This window comes from Prunus avium, chromosome 6, assembly GCF_965620075.1.
Source record: "Prunus avium chromosome 6, drPruAviu1.hap1.1, whole genome shotgun sequence".
Lineage (NCBI taxonomy): Eukaryota > Viridiplantae > Streptophyta > Magnoliopsida > Rosales > Rosaceae > Prunus > Prunus avium.
Window position 1 is genome coordinate 4,674,653 of NC_142289.1, and position 18,586 is coordinate 4,693,238.

Sequence of the window (18,586 nt, forward strand, 5' to 3'; positions counted from 1 at the left end):
AGTTTAAGATTTTCAAGTCCATTATTGTCCAGCTTACCCTTCAACCACAGCCACAATTTCAAAGCCTCTGCTTTTATTAATCTATTAACTGTATTATTTATACTTCTTAAACCAGTTTTTGAACTTTTTTGTTTTTTTTGCGCCCCCGTAAAGCCAAACTTGCATAAACCTCCCACCTCACTAATGATTCTCTGCAAGATTTACATGGTGTCGTGACCTCCATAGATAAAACAGTTGCATTACGTAATATACCAACTATTGCTCTCATTTGGCCTAAATTTTCGACCAAGTTCATTATAGGCTGATTTACTTTACTTAATCCTAGTCAGGGCTTCCATTATTGCCTGCCTAATCACCTTTTTAAGTGGAGAATAGCATGTCCAAATATTGCTTAACAAAACCCATTATTGGGACAAAGTGCATGCTTTGCGTTGCTAGATTAACATAAACCCTTTTTAGATCAATTGCTTTGCTTAATTACTCCATGGCTTGTTAGGGTTGTTTGGTTGGGAGGCACTTCTAACTAAAGTAAAGAAACTCTCCTTTTATTGGTTTTTCTAGACTCGTTGTTTTATGTCCAAATGGAATTCCAATCAAGTACACGCAATGTTGAAACCTACACATCAGAGTCTTTGGAAGTGAAACATCTCTGAATATGACTTTCACCTTCACCTCACTTTCTTTTCGGTGTTTAATACGAAATATCTTTTGAATGGTTAGACTATAAAGAAAAAGGTGAACCCTAGCTTTCCTCTACATCATAATCCATGGTGCTTTTCTGGGCATTTCTTTTGGTTTCTCACATCATCATTTATTTGGTTTCTCACATCATCACATGCCATTTCAGTTTGTATACACACCTACACATGGGTTTCTTGTTCTTGAATGTTTTTGCTTCACATGTTATAGTTATGCAATTTGTTTGAAGCATCATGCATGATATTTAAGGAGAGAAGGAATCAAACTTGGGTAGACACATGCACACTGTCTTGACCCAACTTCTCTAATCCGCGTTTTCTTATCCCTTATTTTTTTTAGTTCTCATATTTTGGTTGAGGATCAATGGTTGGATTGAATTAATTTTTTGTTGGATGGTTTAATTGAACTTTAAACAGAATTATTAGGCTGGTGTCACTTCTTTTGGATCTGTCCTTCCTCCCCACAAAACTGAAAGCACAAAAAAAAATTCGATGCGTTGAGAGAAATAGACTAGAAAGTAGACCATAAAACGCCAACGCGATGGTGAATGAATCGAGGAAGCACTAAAGCAAAGCATGGCACCTTTTTATGATTAGTTGTTTTGGTTTTAGTGCGCGCCTTACCTGATTACCATTTGGCTACCATTTCCATTCCCTAATACGCTTAGATTTGCGATATTTGTTTGATATTTCCTCTCATTTGTTGGAATATCAACCACCTCCATCTTGCATTTACCCATCCATTTACCCCAATCCAAGGCTCATGTGGGGACTATGATGACTAACAGATACTAAATATAAAAAAAGATATTTTGAGTTCAATTTCTTTTTGAGAGAGGCATTTTTGTTTACTCTATGTTGTCAAATTAGGATATCAACATATTTACCGATCAATTAAATTCTTATAATCTAGACTAATTCTAAAATATCTTACCTATCCACGTATGAAAAGTGTTAAGAATTCACGACTCTTTTTAGGATACGTAAATTCTCAATATCGATATGTACAACTTAAAATTAACAATTTGACAACATAACGTATGGTAAATTAAATGCACTCTATACAAATATATCTTGAATTTGATCCATTTGAGCTTGAAACAATTGTTTACATGACGTGCGTTGCAATGTGATTAAAGAAGGAAAAGCACATCCCCCATATTTTTGCAAAAACAATAACATAATTTGAAGATGGAAGACGAGTCATAATTGGAATGTGCAGCATTACACCGGATAGATTCATCCGACCAAATTAACAATACAGACAGGGTCATTTACTTATTTTAAGCTTTTCAACCCTTTTTCCTTTTCACCACCATTTTCCTTTTTACCACTATAGGACCCGTCTCCCGTGGGATATTAGTTGTTAAATTTTAAACGCGATTACAAAACTAATTAAGCTAATTAACAACAAACCAACACGTCCAGCTATATTAACCCCTCTCCGCCTTCCCCTCTATTAGCTCCACTACACTTTCTCTCTCTCTCTCTCTCTCTCTTTCTCTCTCTAACCTTCCCATATTTTCTCAGTCTCACAACCAAAACTCCTGCATTTTCGGAATCTTCAGAAACCAACACACAGAGAGGCAGCCAAAAAAATATGCAGGGATTAATAGGGAGAAGGGTATTATCGGGAACAGCACAATCCCTGCTAAGGCAGCGCTGCTTCTCTCAGGTGGCCCAAAGCGAAGTTCTCCAAGGCAATGGCGTCGCTACTCCGAAAATGCCCCCCTTCGATTACACCCCTCCTCCCTACACCGGCCCCACCGCCGACGAGATCTTGGCCCAGCGCAAGGAGTATCTCAGCCCTGCGATGTTCTACTTCTACAACAAACCAGTAACCCCTCGCGCACCCGATTCCACCTCCTCTTCCTTCAATTTCATCACATGTTTCACGTCCTTAATGTCTTTTTTTGGTATTTGCAGCTAAACATAGTGGACGGGAAGAGGCAGTACTTGTTCGACGAAAGCGGGCGGAGGTATTTGGACGGTTTCGGAGGGATTGCTACGGTGAGCTGCGGGCACTGCCACCCCGATGTGGTGGAGGCCATAGTCAATCAAACCAAGCGCATCCAACACTCCACCATCCTCTACCTCAACCACGCCATCGGCGATTTCGCTCAGGCGCTCGCCTCCAAGTTGCCTGCCAATCTCAAGGTCCCTACGCAACTCATTATTTAATCAATCATAATCGATTGACGATCAGACGGTCCGCATTTTTTTGTTTCTGAATTAAGTAATAATAGCTAAGCAACTTTATGAAGAATTGTCATTTTCAGTGACGAGTGATGCTATCTTTTGTTATTATGCGTCGAGAGATCATCACGAAATTTTTTTCTTTTTTTGTTCTACAATTATTAATTTATTTATGGGTAGGTGGTGTTTTTTACAAACTCGGGGACGGAAGCGAACGAGTTGGCGATGTTGATAGCGAGGTTGTACACGGGGAGCCATGACATCATCTCGTTGAGAAACGCTTACCATGGCAACGCAGCTGGCACCATGGGGGCCACCGCTCAGGGCAACTGGAAATTCAATGTCATCCAGGTCATTTTCTTATATATATATATCCTCTTTTCTACTATTTCACTCTCACTATTTTTCTTTAATTAAAGAAAGAAATTTATTTATTTATAAAATAAGTTTTAACTAGCTGAAACCTTAAGTTACTAGAGTTTATCTATTTTTATAAAAATACGATAGAATTTTATTAGATTAATAAGAAAAAAAAATTACAAAAGACAGATGTCATCCCAAAAACAATATAGCAACCAGGGTAAAACTTCCCCATTCATATATGATTTAACTTGGTCAATTGTATTAACTGATTATATCACCATTAGTGATGCTAATTGAAGAGAGGTTAAAGTTTGTGACAACTTAATTTAGTAGCTCCATTCAATGAATCTACACATGGTGTTGTGGAATACAGCTAGTAAGAGGAAATTAAGTTTTCTAGGAACTTGCTTGAAAATAATAATAATAATAATAATAATGTATTTTCATTGATGATGTGGTATAAGGTAAAGGGCCCCATGATATGATAGGATACAAATGGGCAGCACCTAACGTCAGCCCAATTGGATACTTCAATCGTATCCAAATTGAACCCACTACTATATAAATTAATAGGACTAAACGATAAGGATGTCCAAATCAATGCTTTATGAAAATAAAATATTTTTCTCTATTATTATTATTATTATTTTCTTTTGGGATGGGGCATGGGTCATTTGGTGTCAATTTCTATACTGAGAAAAGAGGGGACGGCTATATTAATTCATGCCTCAATGAACGCATTTCCCATAAGCAAATCGTTTTTCAACTACATACTTGTGAATGAAAAACGTGACACATAACCCAAATATCTTTATTTTACTCAAATTGTATCTATTTAATATAATGTTAAATAAATAAAACGTGACTCTATTATTGGGTTTTGTATTGACACCAAAATAATTTATTAGGATGTCCAAAGAGAAACCAAAACTCAATAATTTGTTAGATTAAGTGAGAGAAGGAGACATACGCAAGGTTAGTGTGCATTCTTAAAAGCTCTTTTGCTTCTCCAACAAAGATATCAGATGCTTTTTTTTAAGACCTCAAGTTAAGTGAAGTTCTATTTCTGAGACGTGCAATGAGGAGGAGTAGAACTTGTTCCTAACCCACTGCATTTCATTTGTCCAATTCTAATTCCATGAATGACAAGTAAAGAGGTGCATATCATTTATAACTAGAAATGAATTTTCACAGAGATTCTTAATTCATAAAAAGAAAATACCTTATGCACGTATTACTTAACTGCTAATAAATTGATAAGCTTTACTTGCACCAAATATCTCAATGAATGGAGGACTTGCTGTATTTTTCTCTTGCAATTGTATGGAGTTTGCTAACATTCAAATTATGTTGGTTTGACCAACAGAGTGGAGTTCATCATGCTGTAAACCCGGACCCATACAGAGGAGTTTTTGGTGCAGATGGAGAGAAGTATGCCAATGATGTTCAAGATCTCATAGACTTTGGAACCTCAGGCCATGTTGCTGGTTTTATGTGTGAAGCCATACAGGTATGTTATCTGCTTCCTACTCAAAGTATCACAAACCTTTTTATTGCTACGTGATGCTCTCCTTCTATACCCTTCTTAACTTCTTATTTGTGGAACAGGGAGTAGGTGGAATTGTAGAATTGGCTCAAGGTTACTTGCCAGCCGTTTATAATAGTGTGAAGAAAGCAGGAGGCCTTTTCATTGCTGATGAGGTCCAGTGTGGTTTTGCTCGCACAGGAAGCAACTTCTGGGGATTCGAGGGCCATGGTGTTGTGCCTGACATTGTAACAATGGCCAAGGTTAACCAAAGACCAACTTAATCTCTTCATTCTTTTCTTCCACCCCAAGCAATATAATATCTTGCCTATGCTTATTTGATCTGTATGGTATCAGAAGCCCGTTTTTCTTTGTTTCACTTGTTCTTTCTCTGGCTTCTGCAGGGCATTGGAAATGGCATTCCTCTTGGTGCTGTTGTAACCACTCCTGAGGTTGCAGAGGTCCTGACTCGCCGCAATTACTTCAACACCTTCGGTGGGAATCCAGTATGTACAGCCGCAGGACTTGCTGTTCTAAAAGTGATTGAGAAAGAAAAGCTTCAGGATAATGCATTCGTCGTGGGATCATATCTGAAAGAAAGACTCAATGCCCTCAAGGATAAATATGAACGTAAACTCTCTTACTACTGCTTTTCTGTTTATGCATTAAGCAATATTTGGCTCTAGAGTTAGAATATCTATCACAAATTATCTTTATCTCAACCTCTGGTGATCGTTGCTTACCCAGTTATTGGGGATGTGAGGGGAAGGGGATTAATGCTTGGAGTTGAACTAGTCACTGATCGTGAGCTGAAGACACCTGCAAAGGCTGAAACTGTACATGTAATGGACAAGATGAAAGGTGTGTTACTTTGTGTTAACTTCTTAATCCCCCCTCTCTGTGCTTTAATGTTATATGATCTACTAATTCATCTTTACTTTATTTTTGCTTTTATTATTAGATTTGGGAGTGTTGATCGGCAAAGGCGGCTTCTATGGAAATGTTTTCAGAATCACACCTCCCCTGTGCTTCACCAAGGATGATGCAGGTATATAGCTCTTTTTCAACCAGCTTTCTTCTTTTTTTCCCTTCCAGTTCTAGTACCAATTGGGTTGCGTTTTTCATTTTTTGCTGCAGATTTTCTTGTGGATGCAATGGACTACACAATGTCTAAGATTTGAAGCCTCAAGTCTCATTGTACATAAGGTGTCTAATTATCGTTCACAAATTGGTCTAAGCACCGTTGTACTGTTATCTTCTGAAAAAAAAATATCAATATATATAGGTTTGTGCTTCAATAATTCACTGTGATCCTGAAAAACGAAGAGTCAACAACTCGTTGTCTCTCACTCAGCAGATACGCTTGCTATGTTTACTTCTTATGATCTTATAAATATTTTATGGGTGTCTCTCTCCGTTTAAATATCATGCATATGTTACAATTTTAGCTTATGTAAATTGCGTCACCAATTTTAGAAGTTTTGAGATTTTTATTTACTATCAAATTAAAATGTTTAAATTTTAAAAACAAAAAACAAAAAAATTATTAAAAAAACTTGTGATTGAAACTTCAACTCTGATGCAAGCTTTGCACATTCAGGTTTCCAAAATGAATAATGCTAGTGAATGACTCTCTTTAGAGATGTGGTCAAGAGAATAGTATTTTCAAATCCAATTTCAGTTATGCAAATACAAGCTTAGATAACTATGTTGATATTGAAATTAAAGACAAAATCCTGACCCTTTCCGTCGGCCAAGGGGCAACCGTGGTGCATCAGCGCCAAAGTTTCGGGTAGAGCATAACTTTGCTGTTAATCATTATCAGAAGAAGAAGAAACAAAACTGATGTGAACTTGGGACTAAAATATGTTCATCTTCCCGCTGTACTTGAAAATGAAAAGGAAACTCCAAAAACCAATTAGAAGGCCGGCTCTCCAAGGGAACCATTGAAATCAACAACCAAAGCGTTGACATCATATTTTATTTTGGATATGTGATCCCTTATGATCTTTATCCATAGCTTACCATAAAGTGGTGCAATTACTACTTTGCCTTGTATATAACGGTAGGTTTTTTCCTAATGTTTCCGTTGCAAACAAGGAGCAAGTAGCTGACTATGGTATGCTATAAAAGTCCATTGCCGTAAGTTTGTTCAATTCCTGTTTTGTACAACCATGGCATGCACTTCACTATCAATTCCTATCTCTCCGGCTAACTCAACCAAAAGAATAAACCTCATCTTCAAAGACCACATTCGTATCCGCAGGTCTTGTTCAGATCATAACCATCTTTGTTCTTGCACTAATTGTATTCGTGCCGCATCAACACAACCAAACAACAGCCGTTCCATAGGAATTTTCCCTTTTAAAATTTCAAGTTCCATTGTCCCAAATTGTCTTGGCTCATTTTTGTTTGGTCCGTATAAGCCTATTGACATAGTGGAAAAGAACATGAACATGAATATGGTGGAGAAGTCTGGTAATGACGGAGAGGAGATAAAGAGAGTTAATTGGATGGAGAGGCTTGTGGAACTCAGAAGTAACTGGAGTAATATATGGCAGCAAAAACAGGTTGAGGATGAGGAGGAAGACAACAATAATGGAGAGGAGGGTTGTTGTGCAGAGGGTTGTACTTTAAAAGAAAAGAATGGAGAAATGGGATACAAATCATATGATCCTAAATCTTTCTCAAGATTTTTGGTTAGAGTTCCATGGTCTGAAACTAAGCTATTTTCTAAACTAGCTTTCTTGTGCAACATGTCTTATGTGATACCAGAGATCAAGGTATGTTTGACTGTTTTTAGCATATATAGATTTACAGTTATAGTTTATAGCCAGACAAAAGTTTAGGCATTTGTAGCATGAGCAGTAAATTCACACTACAATGCGCAGGGCGAGGTTTTGAAGAGATACTATGACCTACAATTTGTAACATCTTCATTCCAAAAGAAAGCCGAGGCAGCTGCTTACATGGAAGCTTCAACAATGACAGTAGTGGCTGCAGCAGCAAGCGAAAGTGAAAAACATGAGACGGTGAAGGACTTTCGAGCAGGCCAGCATTCCTCACCATGTGAATGGTTTGTTTGTGATGACTCTAGTACTTTTACTCGCTGCTTTGTGGTTCAGGTAACTTCTAATAAGTCATTAACTGATCTGCCTTTGTAGAATTCACATGGCACGTTAATCTTGTTGTTTTTCACCCAAGAAGATATTTGTGCAATTCTTGACTTGCAGGGACTAGACTCCCATGCATCTTGGCTGGCATACCTCTTATTCGAACCAACCAAATTTGAGGTAAAGCATAGAGATTAGTGTTATTAGATTCATAACCCTTGTTTTGAAAGGGAAGAAAATAAGAAATTAGCCATGGATAATCTAGGCCTAGCTAATAACATCCTTGTGTAGGGGACAAATGTACTTGTTCACAGAGGAATCTATGAAGCAGCAGAGGCAATGTACGAGCAATTCATGCCAGAAATATTAGACCACTTAGAAAGAAATGGTGAGCAAGCGAAGTTACAATTTACTGGCCATTGCATTGGAGGAAGCATTGCTCTTCTAGTCCACCTGATGCTTCTCATTAGGAACCTTGTCAAACCCTCGACTCTTCGGCCAGTTGTCACATTTGGCTCGCCATTTGTGTTCTTCAGAGGGCACAAAGTACTTGAGCAGCTGAGTTTGGATGAGAGTGATCACATCCATTGTGTGATAATGCATAGAGATATTGTCCCTAGAGCCTTCTCCTCCAACTACAATAACCAAGTGCTTACACTCCTCAGGCGTTTACATGGTTCATTTCAAACACACCCTTGTCTAATTAGAAGTGTAAGTACCATCCCTAAAATTCATAACATTTTCCGAAAAAAGACACTTATATTGGTTAATTTGGATTTAAAACATGAGCTGTCACTTCTTCTAATGTCTTTTTTTCTTGTGCAGAAAACGTTGTACTCGCCAATGGGCAATCTATTCATTCTCCAACCTGATGAAAAGTCATCTCCTCCACACCCTCTGCTCCCTCCGGGGAGTGCCCTCTATGTTTTGGACAAAACACAGTGTGGGTGCTCTTCAGGTGTCTTGAGGGCCTTCTTGAATTCCCCACATCCACTAGAAACCATTAGTGACCCTGCAGCTTATGGTTCAGAAGGTACAATCTTACGGGACCATGACTCTTGCAACTATCTAAAGGCTATGAATATGGTTCTAAGGCAACACACTAGGATGGTTGTGAGGAAAGTGAGGAAGCAGAGGAATCTCTTGTGGCCGATGTTTACTTCACCATCTCCACACTCATGGAATGGTGAAGATGAAAGTGACCTGTAGAGAACCAAATTGGTAACACGGGAATGGTGAACTTAATTGTTTTTTTTTCTTTCGATTTCTGACGTATAAATGTAGAGGATGTTCTTAAGAAATTTATGACTCGCTCATTCTCTTCGTGTTCAACAACCACCAAATCCAGTTCATGAGATATTATTAATATAGATTCTAATCTATTCACATTAGTTATTGATTAAATTTACAATCATTCAACCAATAAAATCGTTACAATAAGATTCAATCTTGATATAGCTAGCAATATTAAAATGATATCATTGTTAAAAAGGTAATGCCAATTTGTTCAATCTCTACATAATTCTAGAATACTTTGGGAAAAACCAATTAGCCGATACCAAACAAAATAATGGGTTAAAATTTGTCACAAATTTGTTAAAATTTCAAGTTCCATTGTCCCAAATTGTCTTGGCTCCTCCAACCTAATAAAATTACTTGATTTAAATAATTGTCCATGCATTTCCTAAACCCGCAACCAAAAACTACCAATCATGTGGCTCCATCCTTGGAAATTGAAGTTTCTTGGAAAACAAACAACTCTTTATGGTGGGTTCAGCTCCCCCATAGAAGCTCAAACTTTATGGTGTGTTCAAATACAGATGTTATCGCATGTTCAAGATGTTTATAACAACCAATACTTGAACCTCCGCAAGAATCAATAGGAGAATTATCATTTAAAAGAAAATGTATTACAATAATCAATTGAACTTCAAAATAACTTTAATTGACTCTAATATCTTATAGTAGTTGGTCAGAACAAATGAATATACATGCTTAGATATTGAGCGTATCACTTGTCCCAAATAAGCATAATTTAAACATGTGTGAAGTAATTTTGCATTCTATAGTTATAGCATGAGAAGTAAATTCCCACTACAATGCATAGGGCGAGATTTTGAAGAGATGCAATGACCTACAATTTGTAACATCTTCATTTGAAAAGAAAGCAGAAGCAGTAGCTTACATGGAAGCTTCTACAATGACAATAGCGGTTGCAGCAGCAAGCAAAAGTGAAAAACATGAGACGGCGAAGGGCCTTCAGTCAGGCCAGCATTCCTCACCGTGTGAATGGTTTATTTGTGATGACTATAGTACTTTTCCTCGTTGCTTTGTGGTTCAGGTAATTTATAATGAGTCATTAACTAGTCTGCCTTTGTATAGCAGAGTTCACATGGCACATTACCCTTTCTGTTTTCATCTAGGAAGATAATTGTGCAAAGGGAATGGTGAATGGATGACATGCAAATTGATTGTTCTTGACTTGAAGGGACTAGACTCCCATCCATCTTGGCAGGCTTACCTCTTATTCGAACCAACCAAATTTGAGGTAAAGCATAGAGAATAGTCTTATTAGATACATAACCCTTGTTTTGAGAGGGAGGAAAATAAGAAATTAGGCACGGATAAATTATGCCTAGCTAATAATATCCTTGTGTAGGGGACAAATGTACTTGTCCACAGAGGAATCTTTGAAGCGGCAAAGGGAATATACCAGCAATTCATGCCAGAAATATTAGACCGCTTGAAAAGAAATGGGGAGCAAGCGAAGTTTCAATTTACAGGCCATTGCATTGGAGGAAGCATTGCTCTTCTAGTCCACTTGATGCTACTAACTAGAAAACTTGTCAAGCCCTCCACTCTTCGGCCAGTTGTCACGTTCAGCTCACCATTTGTGTTCTGCAAAGGGCACAAAATACTTGAGCAGCTGAGTTTGGATGAGAGTGATCACATCCATTGTGTGATGATGCATAGAGATATTGTCCCTAGATCCTTCTCCTCCAACTACAATAACCAAGTGATTACACTCCTAAGGCGTTTAAGTGGTTCATTTCAAACACACCCTTGTCTAATTAAAAGTGTAAGTATCTATGATAGATTCATAAAAGCTCCAGAAAACTTATATTAATTTAGATTTAAAGACATAAGCTCTCACTTCTTCTAATGTCTTTTTTTCTTGTGCAGAAAATGCTCTACTCCCAATGGGCAATCTATTCATTCTCCAACCTGATGAAATGTTTTGGACAAAACACAATTTGAGTTCTCTTCAGGTGTCTTGAGGGCCTTCTTTAATTCCCCACATCCACTAGAAACCATTAGTGACCCTGCAGCTTATGGTTCAGAAGGTACAGTCTTACATGACCATGACTCTTGCAACTATCTAAAGACTATGAATGTGGTTCTAAGGGCAACATACAAGGATGATTGTGAGGAAAGTGAGGAATCTCTTGTTGCCAATGCTCACTTCACCATCTCCACACTCATGGAATGATGAAGATGAAAGAGAACCAAATTAGTAACACGGGATGATACCGATGTGGGGATGTTCTTAAGAAATTTATAACTCGCTCGTTCTCTCTCCCAATGGGCAATCTATTCGTTCTCCAACCTGATGAAATGTTTTGGACAAAACACAATTTGGGTTCTCTTCAGGTGTCTTGAGGGCCTTCTTGAATTCCCCACATCCACTAGAAACCATTAGTGACCCTGCAGCTTATAGTTCAGAAGGTACAGTATTACATGACCATGACTCTTGCAACTATCTAAAGACTATGAATGTGGTTCTAAGGGCAACATACAAGGATGATTGTGAGGAAAGTGAGGAATCTCTTGTTGCCAATGCTTACTTCACCATCTCCACACTCATGGAATGATGAAGATGAAAGAGAAACAATTAGTAACACGGGATGATACCGATATGGGGATGTTCTTAAGAAATTTATAACTCGCTCGTTCTCTCTCCCATATTATACCATAACAAAGTGTAAAACAACCACCGAATGCGGTTCATAATATGATTACTAATAAAGATTAAAATTTATTTGCATAGTTATTGATTAAATTTACAATCATTTTAGGCACAATAAGATTCAAACTTAATGAATGAAAATTACTACTATTCGAATGACTTAGATAATATGTGGGATATATACGCACTTGATTTCAATGCTGATAAGAGTTTAGGTCATTACGATATTCTAATGTGGGGACGAAGCATTGAAGCTCAAACTCTAGTGTGGTGGAACAACGTAGAACTCAAACACTCGGTTCAATACCTACACAACAATCAATACAAGAATTATCATTTTTTTTAAACGTATTACAATAACCAATTGAGCTTTAAAATAACTTTAATTCACTCCAATATCTTATAATAGTTGGTCTAAACAAATGAATACATATTGGCCTCTACCAGAAATGATAAAACATGTGCAGTGATTTTGCATTCTGCAAGTATATATAATGCTGTTTGATTAGAGCCATGTCAGTTGCAATAGTTTCGAATTTAAACAGAAAATGTGCTTGAATAATGTGATTGTACTAAACGCTTAACTTCTGCTGAAATATCTAATTCATGAATCATGACTGATACATGACATAAATACAAAATTGTAGCATGTAACCTATGCGCATTGTCAAAATTCCAATTGAATATTTGAATCAAACTAGTAGATCCCAAATCTTTAATATATTCTTAATTCACTCAACAAAAAATATGAAAACTTTTTTACATTTACCACTCTGATTTCTCCGAACGAGCAGTACCAGTACATGAAACTTTTTTACTTGGGTTTCATCAAGGAGCTAGCATGCATGTTGATTTTCTAAAAGTTCATGAATCAGTAAATATGGAAACAAAAATTAATGCATGCAATGCAATCCAACCCAAATAAATATTAATATTTCAGCTGTGTGCCAAAAACAAACTGATAATAATAACATTTGAATCTAAAACTTCAAAATAAACAAAGCTCACAGCTCCAACACCAAAATGGAAAATATTGATCCACTTACAGTTGAAAAACTCACGAATTAAAATTTTGAAGAGAATTGTAGCTACCGATCGGGTCTAGCTAACATAGAAGACATGGGAGAGGTCCTGCCTGCAGAATTAGAAACCCTTGTACTTCTGTGGAAAAAAAAACCAGAAACTTGGACGGTGGATGTTACAACAGAAACGAAGTCTATTAACAAAACCCCGAATTCCTCGTACACGTAAATGCTCTTTCTCAAAAATATTACGGCCATCGCTGTCGACATGACATCCTTAAATCTAGCCATTCTCTTTTGCTTGCTCAGCTACTGCTCTCTCTGATGGTCCTAAACTTAGATTTGATTTGAATGTTCATGTTACATCAAACACTGGTTATGTTGGAGGACCAGATTAATAATATAGTATAATATATGCCCAAAAAAAGTCAAATTACTGATGTACCCTTTTGTTTTACCACCTAATTCAAAAAAAAAATTATATATATATATAGATATTCATCATACTTGAATTTGGGTGCAAGGGGGCGAACTCATTATCCTAGCTGAGTAGCCTAACCCATATCTGGTTTAGATATATTACTTGATATTCACTTAAGACGTCTCAATGACCAGCGTTTTCTGAAGAGCTTCTTGTTTGCATGAGGCAAATAATACCTACAAACTTCAAACTGTTTTTTCTTTCCATATTTTGTAGAAAATGTTGAGGCTAATATAGTAATTGCACGAGTCCTTGTCAGAGAAACAATCCTTCAAACAAAGATGAGGACATTGTGGACTCATTCTGCGGCAGATGTAGCTTATGCATCACTGTCCGTGCTGAAAGTTCAAAAACCTTCCTTGAAAAATGTCGACACCCATTGCTATGATTTATTTCACTTTGACAGTTCAACAACTTTTTTCTTTACACCACCAAACCAAACCAAACTTCTTGTAATTTTGTTAACTTCATTTTGTTTTCTCTCAAACCTCATGTACTCTTTCATCTTGGATGATCAAAGGTTATTTTACCAATTTCGAAATAGCAAATGGATTTTATTAATTATTATTGTTTATTTATTTTGTATTGATGATTGCTACCTATATATTGAACGGAAGTTCATATTTAATAAATCAATAATCTGCATAAGATGAATAGAACAGCTACATAGGTGATGCAAAACTTGAGGCCCTGCTATGGGCAACGTTGATATACCACCAAAGAAAGAAAGATTAAACCAGATTTACATTAACAAAGTAAAACGAATTTCATCCAGCTCTGCCATTGAGTGTGGAAATGTTACTGCTCACATGCCTTGCAAGAGTCACAAGTGAACTTTCTCTTCAAAACTTGACCATGGAGTGTGGAAATGTTACTGCTCACATGCCTTGAAAGCAAAAAGTTCAATAAGTGAATGTAGTGGCTGTTATTTGCCCTCTGCGGCCATCCTTTTGCGTATCTCATGAGCTGTATTGAATATGCCAAGGGTAGGCTTCTCGCACACAAAGCACTTCTTGTTCTTTGAATGATGCTGTGAATGAAAAACGCAGATTGACGTTAGAATATGCTTGAAAGAAACCCAAAATGGAAACAAAAAGACTCGATTATACTTGATTTGCAAGTCTAAAATGACAATTGAATTCCAAAGAGTTATTGCAACCACAGGAGTTAAGATGATGATACATTAAGAAAGAGAACTCACCTTCAGTGCACAGTGCTCGCAGAAGTAGTGGTTGCATTTAGTCACAACAGGATCAACAAATGGTTGCCGGCATATGAAACAAGCAAACGGCAACGAGCCATCCTCATCATCCTCATCATCTTCCTCAGTCTGTTCTACATCATCCTCACCCAAAGCTAAATTTCTCTTCCTTATTTTCTCTGCTTCGTCCCACTCCCTTTCCATCTGCCACCCAGACTTGTAGTCTCCACGATCATGCATAAACTTGCAGGAATCTCCATACCCACAGTAACCAGTCTCTTTGTAATCCTTACAGATGTCTGGCTGGTAATCAAATCTTGTGGTAGCTCTGATGTGAGCAGAAGCCCTGAGAGGCCCATGGGAACCTCCCGCTTTCTCACTGGCCACTGTTAGCTCTCTTCGGAACCCAGCCTTGTAATCAGTATATCCATGGATCCCTTTATACAACTTGTCGTTCCCAGTGCCTTTGCTCTTCCCCTTCAAAGCCTCTTCTGACTGCTTAAGAACTCTCTCACGAACTGCTCGGGCATCTCTAGAGAAGTCAGTCTCAGTCTCCAAAGTCGCAGTTGCTCTACTATCATGTTCAACTTGGATTTCTTTTGAAGACTTGAACTCAAAGATTGCACTACTATCAGGCGTAGAGCTCTTAGCAGGTCCACTAGAAAAATACAGCTTGCCATCAAGCTTTGAGGCTTTTCTTTGACTTGGTAATGATGTGCCCCCAGATTTTGAGTCGTCGTCCTCCTCATCTTCATCAACCCTTCGCTTTCTAATGTTTTGCTTCTTTAATGGCTTCCGGAAGAAGTTGCAAACTAGAAATGCAAAAGAACAATGTTACAAACTTACAGTGTATACAATGGAAACAGATAAAAATAATCCAAACAGTACTAAACATACCTTCTCCAGGTTCTGCATTTCCACCCGAATCCGCCATATAGACACAAGCAACCAAAGCAAGGGGGCGGTTCAATCCCTGTTACTTGGGCTATTGCAGCTGAGTCGCCGAATTAGGGTTTTGAGGGGTAATTCTTCCTTTTTTATGGCCGCTGCTGACAAAAAAAAAAAAATCACTTCATAATTTAACCAAAAAACTCAAAAAAACAGAGAAACCATCATTCATTCATACATGGATTTAAACAAGAATGTCATAAAATGCAGTGAAACTCAACCAACTTAAAATTTATCCGAAAAAGGAGAAAATATACGTATAAATTCCATTATATTCTGTGGTCTATCAGTACTCTAAAATAAAATTTGTGTTTGTCTCCCAAGCAATCTATGAAATGACAGAGAAACTCAGCACCAAAAGTTGATGATTTGGTGCAACCCTAATAATGGAGAGAGAGAGAGAGAGAGAGAGAGAGAGAGAGAGAGAGAGAGAGCTAATTTGGTGAATTTCAGCACCAAATTGTAATGTCTTATTCACCCGCTATCATTTGTATTAAATCAATTGCCACTCTTTTGTTTGTGAAGAAAGAACTGATCCAATCATGAAAATAGTTTAATGACATATAACATGAATGTATTTATTTCAGGGCTGCAGCCATATATGTTCAGAGGAAGGTTAACCTCATTTGATTAAGCAAGGAAAATGGTTTAACTATAACCTAAAACCACACACTAATTCCATGTCCTTCAATACCACACGACTCATTTCATTTCAAAAGAACAAAAACGTAAACAAACTACCAATTAATAAAGTTTAACATGCTCAGACAGAAAAGAATTCCAGCAACCAATACACCTAAAACCAGAAACTAATTTCACTAATCTAATAAAGATCAATTTTTTAAAAAGAAATATACCTAGCAGATGCAGAAGAAGCTCAACCTGGTGCTGCGAAAGCTCTTGGGTCAGACGCAGTCGAGAACAAAGTTAGGGTTTGGTCGAGAACAAAGTTTCGGCGGCAGCACAAGGAAGAAGGATACGGAAGAAGAAGAAGAATAACCTAACTTTGTTCTCGACTGCATCTGTCCCAAGAGCTTTCGCAGCCCCAGGTTGAGCTTCATCTGCATCTGCTACAGGAGGAATATTCGAGCAACAGCTGGGCCGGAGGGAGCAGACTGAAGAAAATTTGAAGAGGGTATAGAAGAGTTAAGGGTTGAGGACTGTTCGTTTCGGTGGGTTTGGAAATACCTTTTCACCGGCCCTCTGCAATTCTGTTGAGTATTGGCGGGGTGACTGGATGTTCCAATTCCTAGTCGGAGGAGACGAAGAAGAACTGAAGAAGGGAATGGGATCTGGAGACTGGGTCGAGTCGGGTTACAATTAATGGGCGGCAGTATAAGACCATATGACCGAATACAAGGCTAGGCCTGACGGATAGTGTGGCCCACTTGCTTGCCATTGAACCCAAATTTTTGTATTGTAAATTTTTATTTTTTTTTATAAATGAAAAAGTCAGGCCTTTTAATTTGGCCCAACAAATTGCATGCACACGAGAGCCCGGGAGTTGTGTTTTATTATTTATTTTTTCTACTTGTTATATTTGCTATTAATAATTACTTCTGATGCATTATTATGCAAAGAACGGGTTCAAATCAAATGATGTCAATAGTCAATGAAACCAACACCATAATCTGCTTTGTTGCCACATATAGGTCGACAGACTGCTTTGTTATAGGCAATCATTCCAGTTTTTCGCCTCAAACGGCTCCAAGAAAATCCTTCAACATGGTGATGTGTGATAATGTCACCATTGATGTGCACAAATGCGCAAAAAATTGATAGTACACTAAGCACTTTTCTGTGTCAAAATTTCTAACATGAGATTTGAACTTGGGACTTCCTCGACGCTTCACCAATATAATCAGATCAATTGGTGTTGGTCAGAAAATTAAGCAAACCTATAATTGTTGGCATTTAGCACCAATGACATCTCAACTCTCACTTTGTTAATTAGTCAAAATACACTACGAAATGAAGGACACAACAGCAGGCATTGGGCTAGTGCAATATGACTCATAGGCATCTTCTTTTTTTTCTTTTTAAATGTTCCAAAAACATGTGAAGCACTGCACGAGTTAAAAAATTTGTAATCTTTTTTCTTTTCATCCACTTTATAAATTATCACACTCGGAGTTGGTTTTATGCATGAACCCCACAATGTAGGGACTGCAGAATGAGACTCCAATGGTTGGGAATGTATTTTTATTTTTTTAACATATACGAGCTAGCTGGGCCAAGTTTCTCTTTCTTTCGGTTTGTGATGCACAAAAAGCAATGGAGAAAAAGCTGGGCATGGAAAAGGTGATGGCAAAGTTTATTATAAATGTTGTGTGTACAAAATTGCAAAAGACTTGTATTGTAGGTCAACCTTTCTCCTTTCTTTCTTTGTATGGAGAGAGAGAGAGAGAGAACGAGAAGGAGGGCACTTATCTATGTCTACTTCGGCTTGATTCTTGTAGACCCATTGCCTTTTTATTCGAATTAATACCTCTTAGTGGTTTATTAATGGATGGCTCTCTCAGCTTACATGCAGCAAAACGACCTCGCTGCATTGCAATCCAGGAGAGCTATGACCCCGCGTACATCTAAACCCTAGACAGCAATAATATTATTTTTGGCTATTTTTAATTTACATGGATTTTGAGAGTCTTTTTAATTAGAACTTCGATCAGACGTTGTTGCATTTGGTTAACAAAGTCAGTCTTTCTGGGATCACGTCACTTCACATACACACAGCATGAAGACCTTATTTCACCTGGAATTCAGGCCAACTTTTTCCAAATGCAAGCCACGTAACAAGGCACTGTCATGTCAATCAAAATTTTGATGAGATTTTGGGGGAGTGTAGTGAACACCCCAACCTGTTTCACGTGTCGTGCTGGCTATAAAAAAAAAACATCAATCATGGTACACTTGTATTCAGTTTCCAACCAAACGAGTTCAAAAGCTTGGCTTTGGCTGCTGGATATTTGATGGACCCTCTGGATATTGCAAGGCTTAGAAATTAAGACAATTTTCCCTTTTATAGCTCTTTGATGTTGATTGACACGCTCAATGTAACTCTCGTTTAGC

The 18,586-nt window shown here is 37.6% G+C and overlaps 3 protein-coding genes, 1 long non-coding RNA gene and 1 pseudogene across 7 annotated transcripts; 3 read left to right on the forward strand and 2 right to left on the reverse strand.

The window, feature by feature from the left end:
* Window positions 1–2,135: 2,135 nt before the first annotated feature.
* On the forward strand, window positions 2,136–6,205 carry LOC110768398 (alanine--glyoxylate aminotransferase 2 homolog 2, mitochondrial). Its single transcript, XM_021972131.2, has 9 exons — window positions 2,136–2,535; window positions 2,625–2,855; window positions 3,075–3,245; window positions 4,624–4,767; window positions 4,866–5,045; window positions 5,187–5,412; window positions 5,530–5,643; window positions 5,744–5,830; window positions 5,920–6,205. Exons 1-9 carry the CDS (start codon window positions 2,299–2,301, stop codon window positions 5,961–5,963), a joined length of 1,434 nt encoding a protein of 477 aa, XP_021827823.1. The 5' UTR covers window positions 2,136–2,298; the 3' UTR covers window positions 5,964–6,205.
* A 751-nt stretch (window positions 6,206–6,956) lies between these two features.
* Window positions 6,957–9,202, forward strand: LOC110768406 (phospholipase A1 PLIP1, chloroplastic-like). Its single transcript, XM_088255648.1, has 4 exons — window positions 6,957–7,565; window positions 7,674–7,907; window positions 8,016–8,075; window positions 8,187–9,202. The coding sequence occupies exons 1-4, from the start codon at window positions 6,957–6,959 to the stop codon at window positions 9,102–9,104; spliced, it is 1,821 nt and encodes a 606-aa protein (XP_088111774.1). The 3' UTR covers window positions 9,105–9,202.
* An 878-nt stretch (window positions 9,203–10,080) lies between these two features.
* LOC148293516 (phospholipase A1 PLIP1, chloroplastic-like) lies at window positions 10,081–11,804 on the forward strand (annotated as a pseudogene).
* A 74-nt stretch (window positions 11,805–11,878) lies between these two features.
* On the reverse strand, window positions 11,879–12,954 carry LOC148293517 (uncharacterized). 2 transcript variants are annotated; one of them, XR_015836320.1, is made up of 2 exons: window positions 12,924–12,954; window positions 11,879–12,169 (listed from the first exon to the last, which is right to left on the reverse strand). It is a non-coding gene; the product is annotated as an uncharacterized LOC148293517 (long non-coding RNA). The 2 variants fall into 2 exon arrangements; XR_015836321.1 differs by having other exon boundaries at window positions 12,909–12,937.
* A 1,034-nt stretch (window positions 12,955–13,988) lies between these two features.
* On the reverse strand, window positions 13,989–16,851 carry LOC110768397 (zinc finger CCCH domain-containing protein 1-like). Of its 3 annotated transcripts, none has more exons than XM_021972127.2 (4): window positions 16,703–16,851; window positions 15,464–15,612; window positions 14,567–15,378; window positions 13,989–14,395 (listed from the first exon to the last, which is right to left on the reverse strand). In XM_021972127.2, exons 2-4 carry the CDS (start codon window positions 15,498–15,500, stop codon window positions 14,291–14,293), a joined length of 954 nt encoding a protein of 317 aa, XP_021827819.2. In that variant the 5' UTR covers window positions 15,501–15,612; window positions 16,703–16,851; the 3' UTR covers window positions 13,989–14,290. The 3 variants fall into 3 exon arrangements, with proteins under 3 accessions (XP_021827819.2, XP_021827822.2, XP_021827820.2); XM_021972130.2 differs by having other exon boundaries at window positions 15,464–15,615; window positions 16,703–16,844; XM_021972128.2 differs by lacking the exon at window positions 16,703–16,851 and adding an exon at window positions 16,372–16,696.
* Window positions 16,852–18,586: the final 1,735 nt, after the last annotated feature.

What these genes read in the sequence shown, in the direction of transcription:
- LOC110768406 (XM_088255648.1), top strand. Translation starts at nt 6,957, where the DNA reads ATGGCATGCACTTCACTATCAATTCCTATCTCTCCGGCTAACTCAACC. An exon ending in ATGTGATACCAGAGATCAAG is followed by an intron (nt 7,566 to 7,673) that starts GTATGTTTGACT and finishes TACAATGCGCAG; the next exon opens with GGCGAGGTTTTGAAGAGATA. An exon ending in CTCGCTGCTTTGTGGTTCAG is followed by an intron (nt 7,908 to 8,015) that starts GTAACTTCTAAT and finishes CTTGACTTGCAG; the next exon opens with GGACTAGACTCCCATGCATC.
- LOC110768398 (XM_021972131.2), top strand. Translation starts at nt 2,299, where the DNA reads ATGCAGGGATTAATAGGGAGAAGGGTATTATCGGGAACAGCACAATCC. An exon ending in TCTACTTCTACAACAAACCA is followed by an intron (nt 2,536 to 2,624) that starts GTAACCCCTCGC and finishes TGGTATTTGCAG; the next exon opens with CTAAACATAGTGGACGGGAA. An exon ending in GGAAATTCAATGTCATCCAG is followed by an intron (nt 3,246 to 4,623) that starts GTCATTTTCTTA and finishes TTTGACCAACAG; the next exon opens with AGTGGAGTTCATCATGCTGT.
- LOC110768397 (XM_021972127.2), bottom strand. Translation starts at nt 15,500, where the DNA reads ATGGCGGATTCGGGTGGAAATGCAGAACCTGGAGAAG. An exon ending in AAATGCAGAACCTGGAGAAG is followed by an intron (nt 15,379 to 15,463) that starts GTATGTTTAGTA and finishes TTGCATTTCTAG; the next exon opens with TTTGCAACTTCTTCCGGAAG. An exon ending in GCGAGCACTGTGCACTGAAG is followed by an intron (nt 14,396 to 14,566) that starts GTGAGTTCTCTT and finishes TTTCATTCACAG; the next exon opens with CATCATTCAAAGAACAAGAA.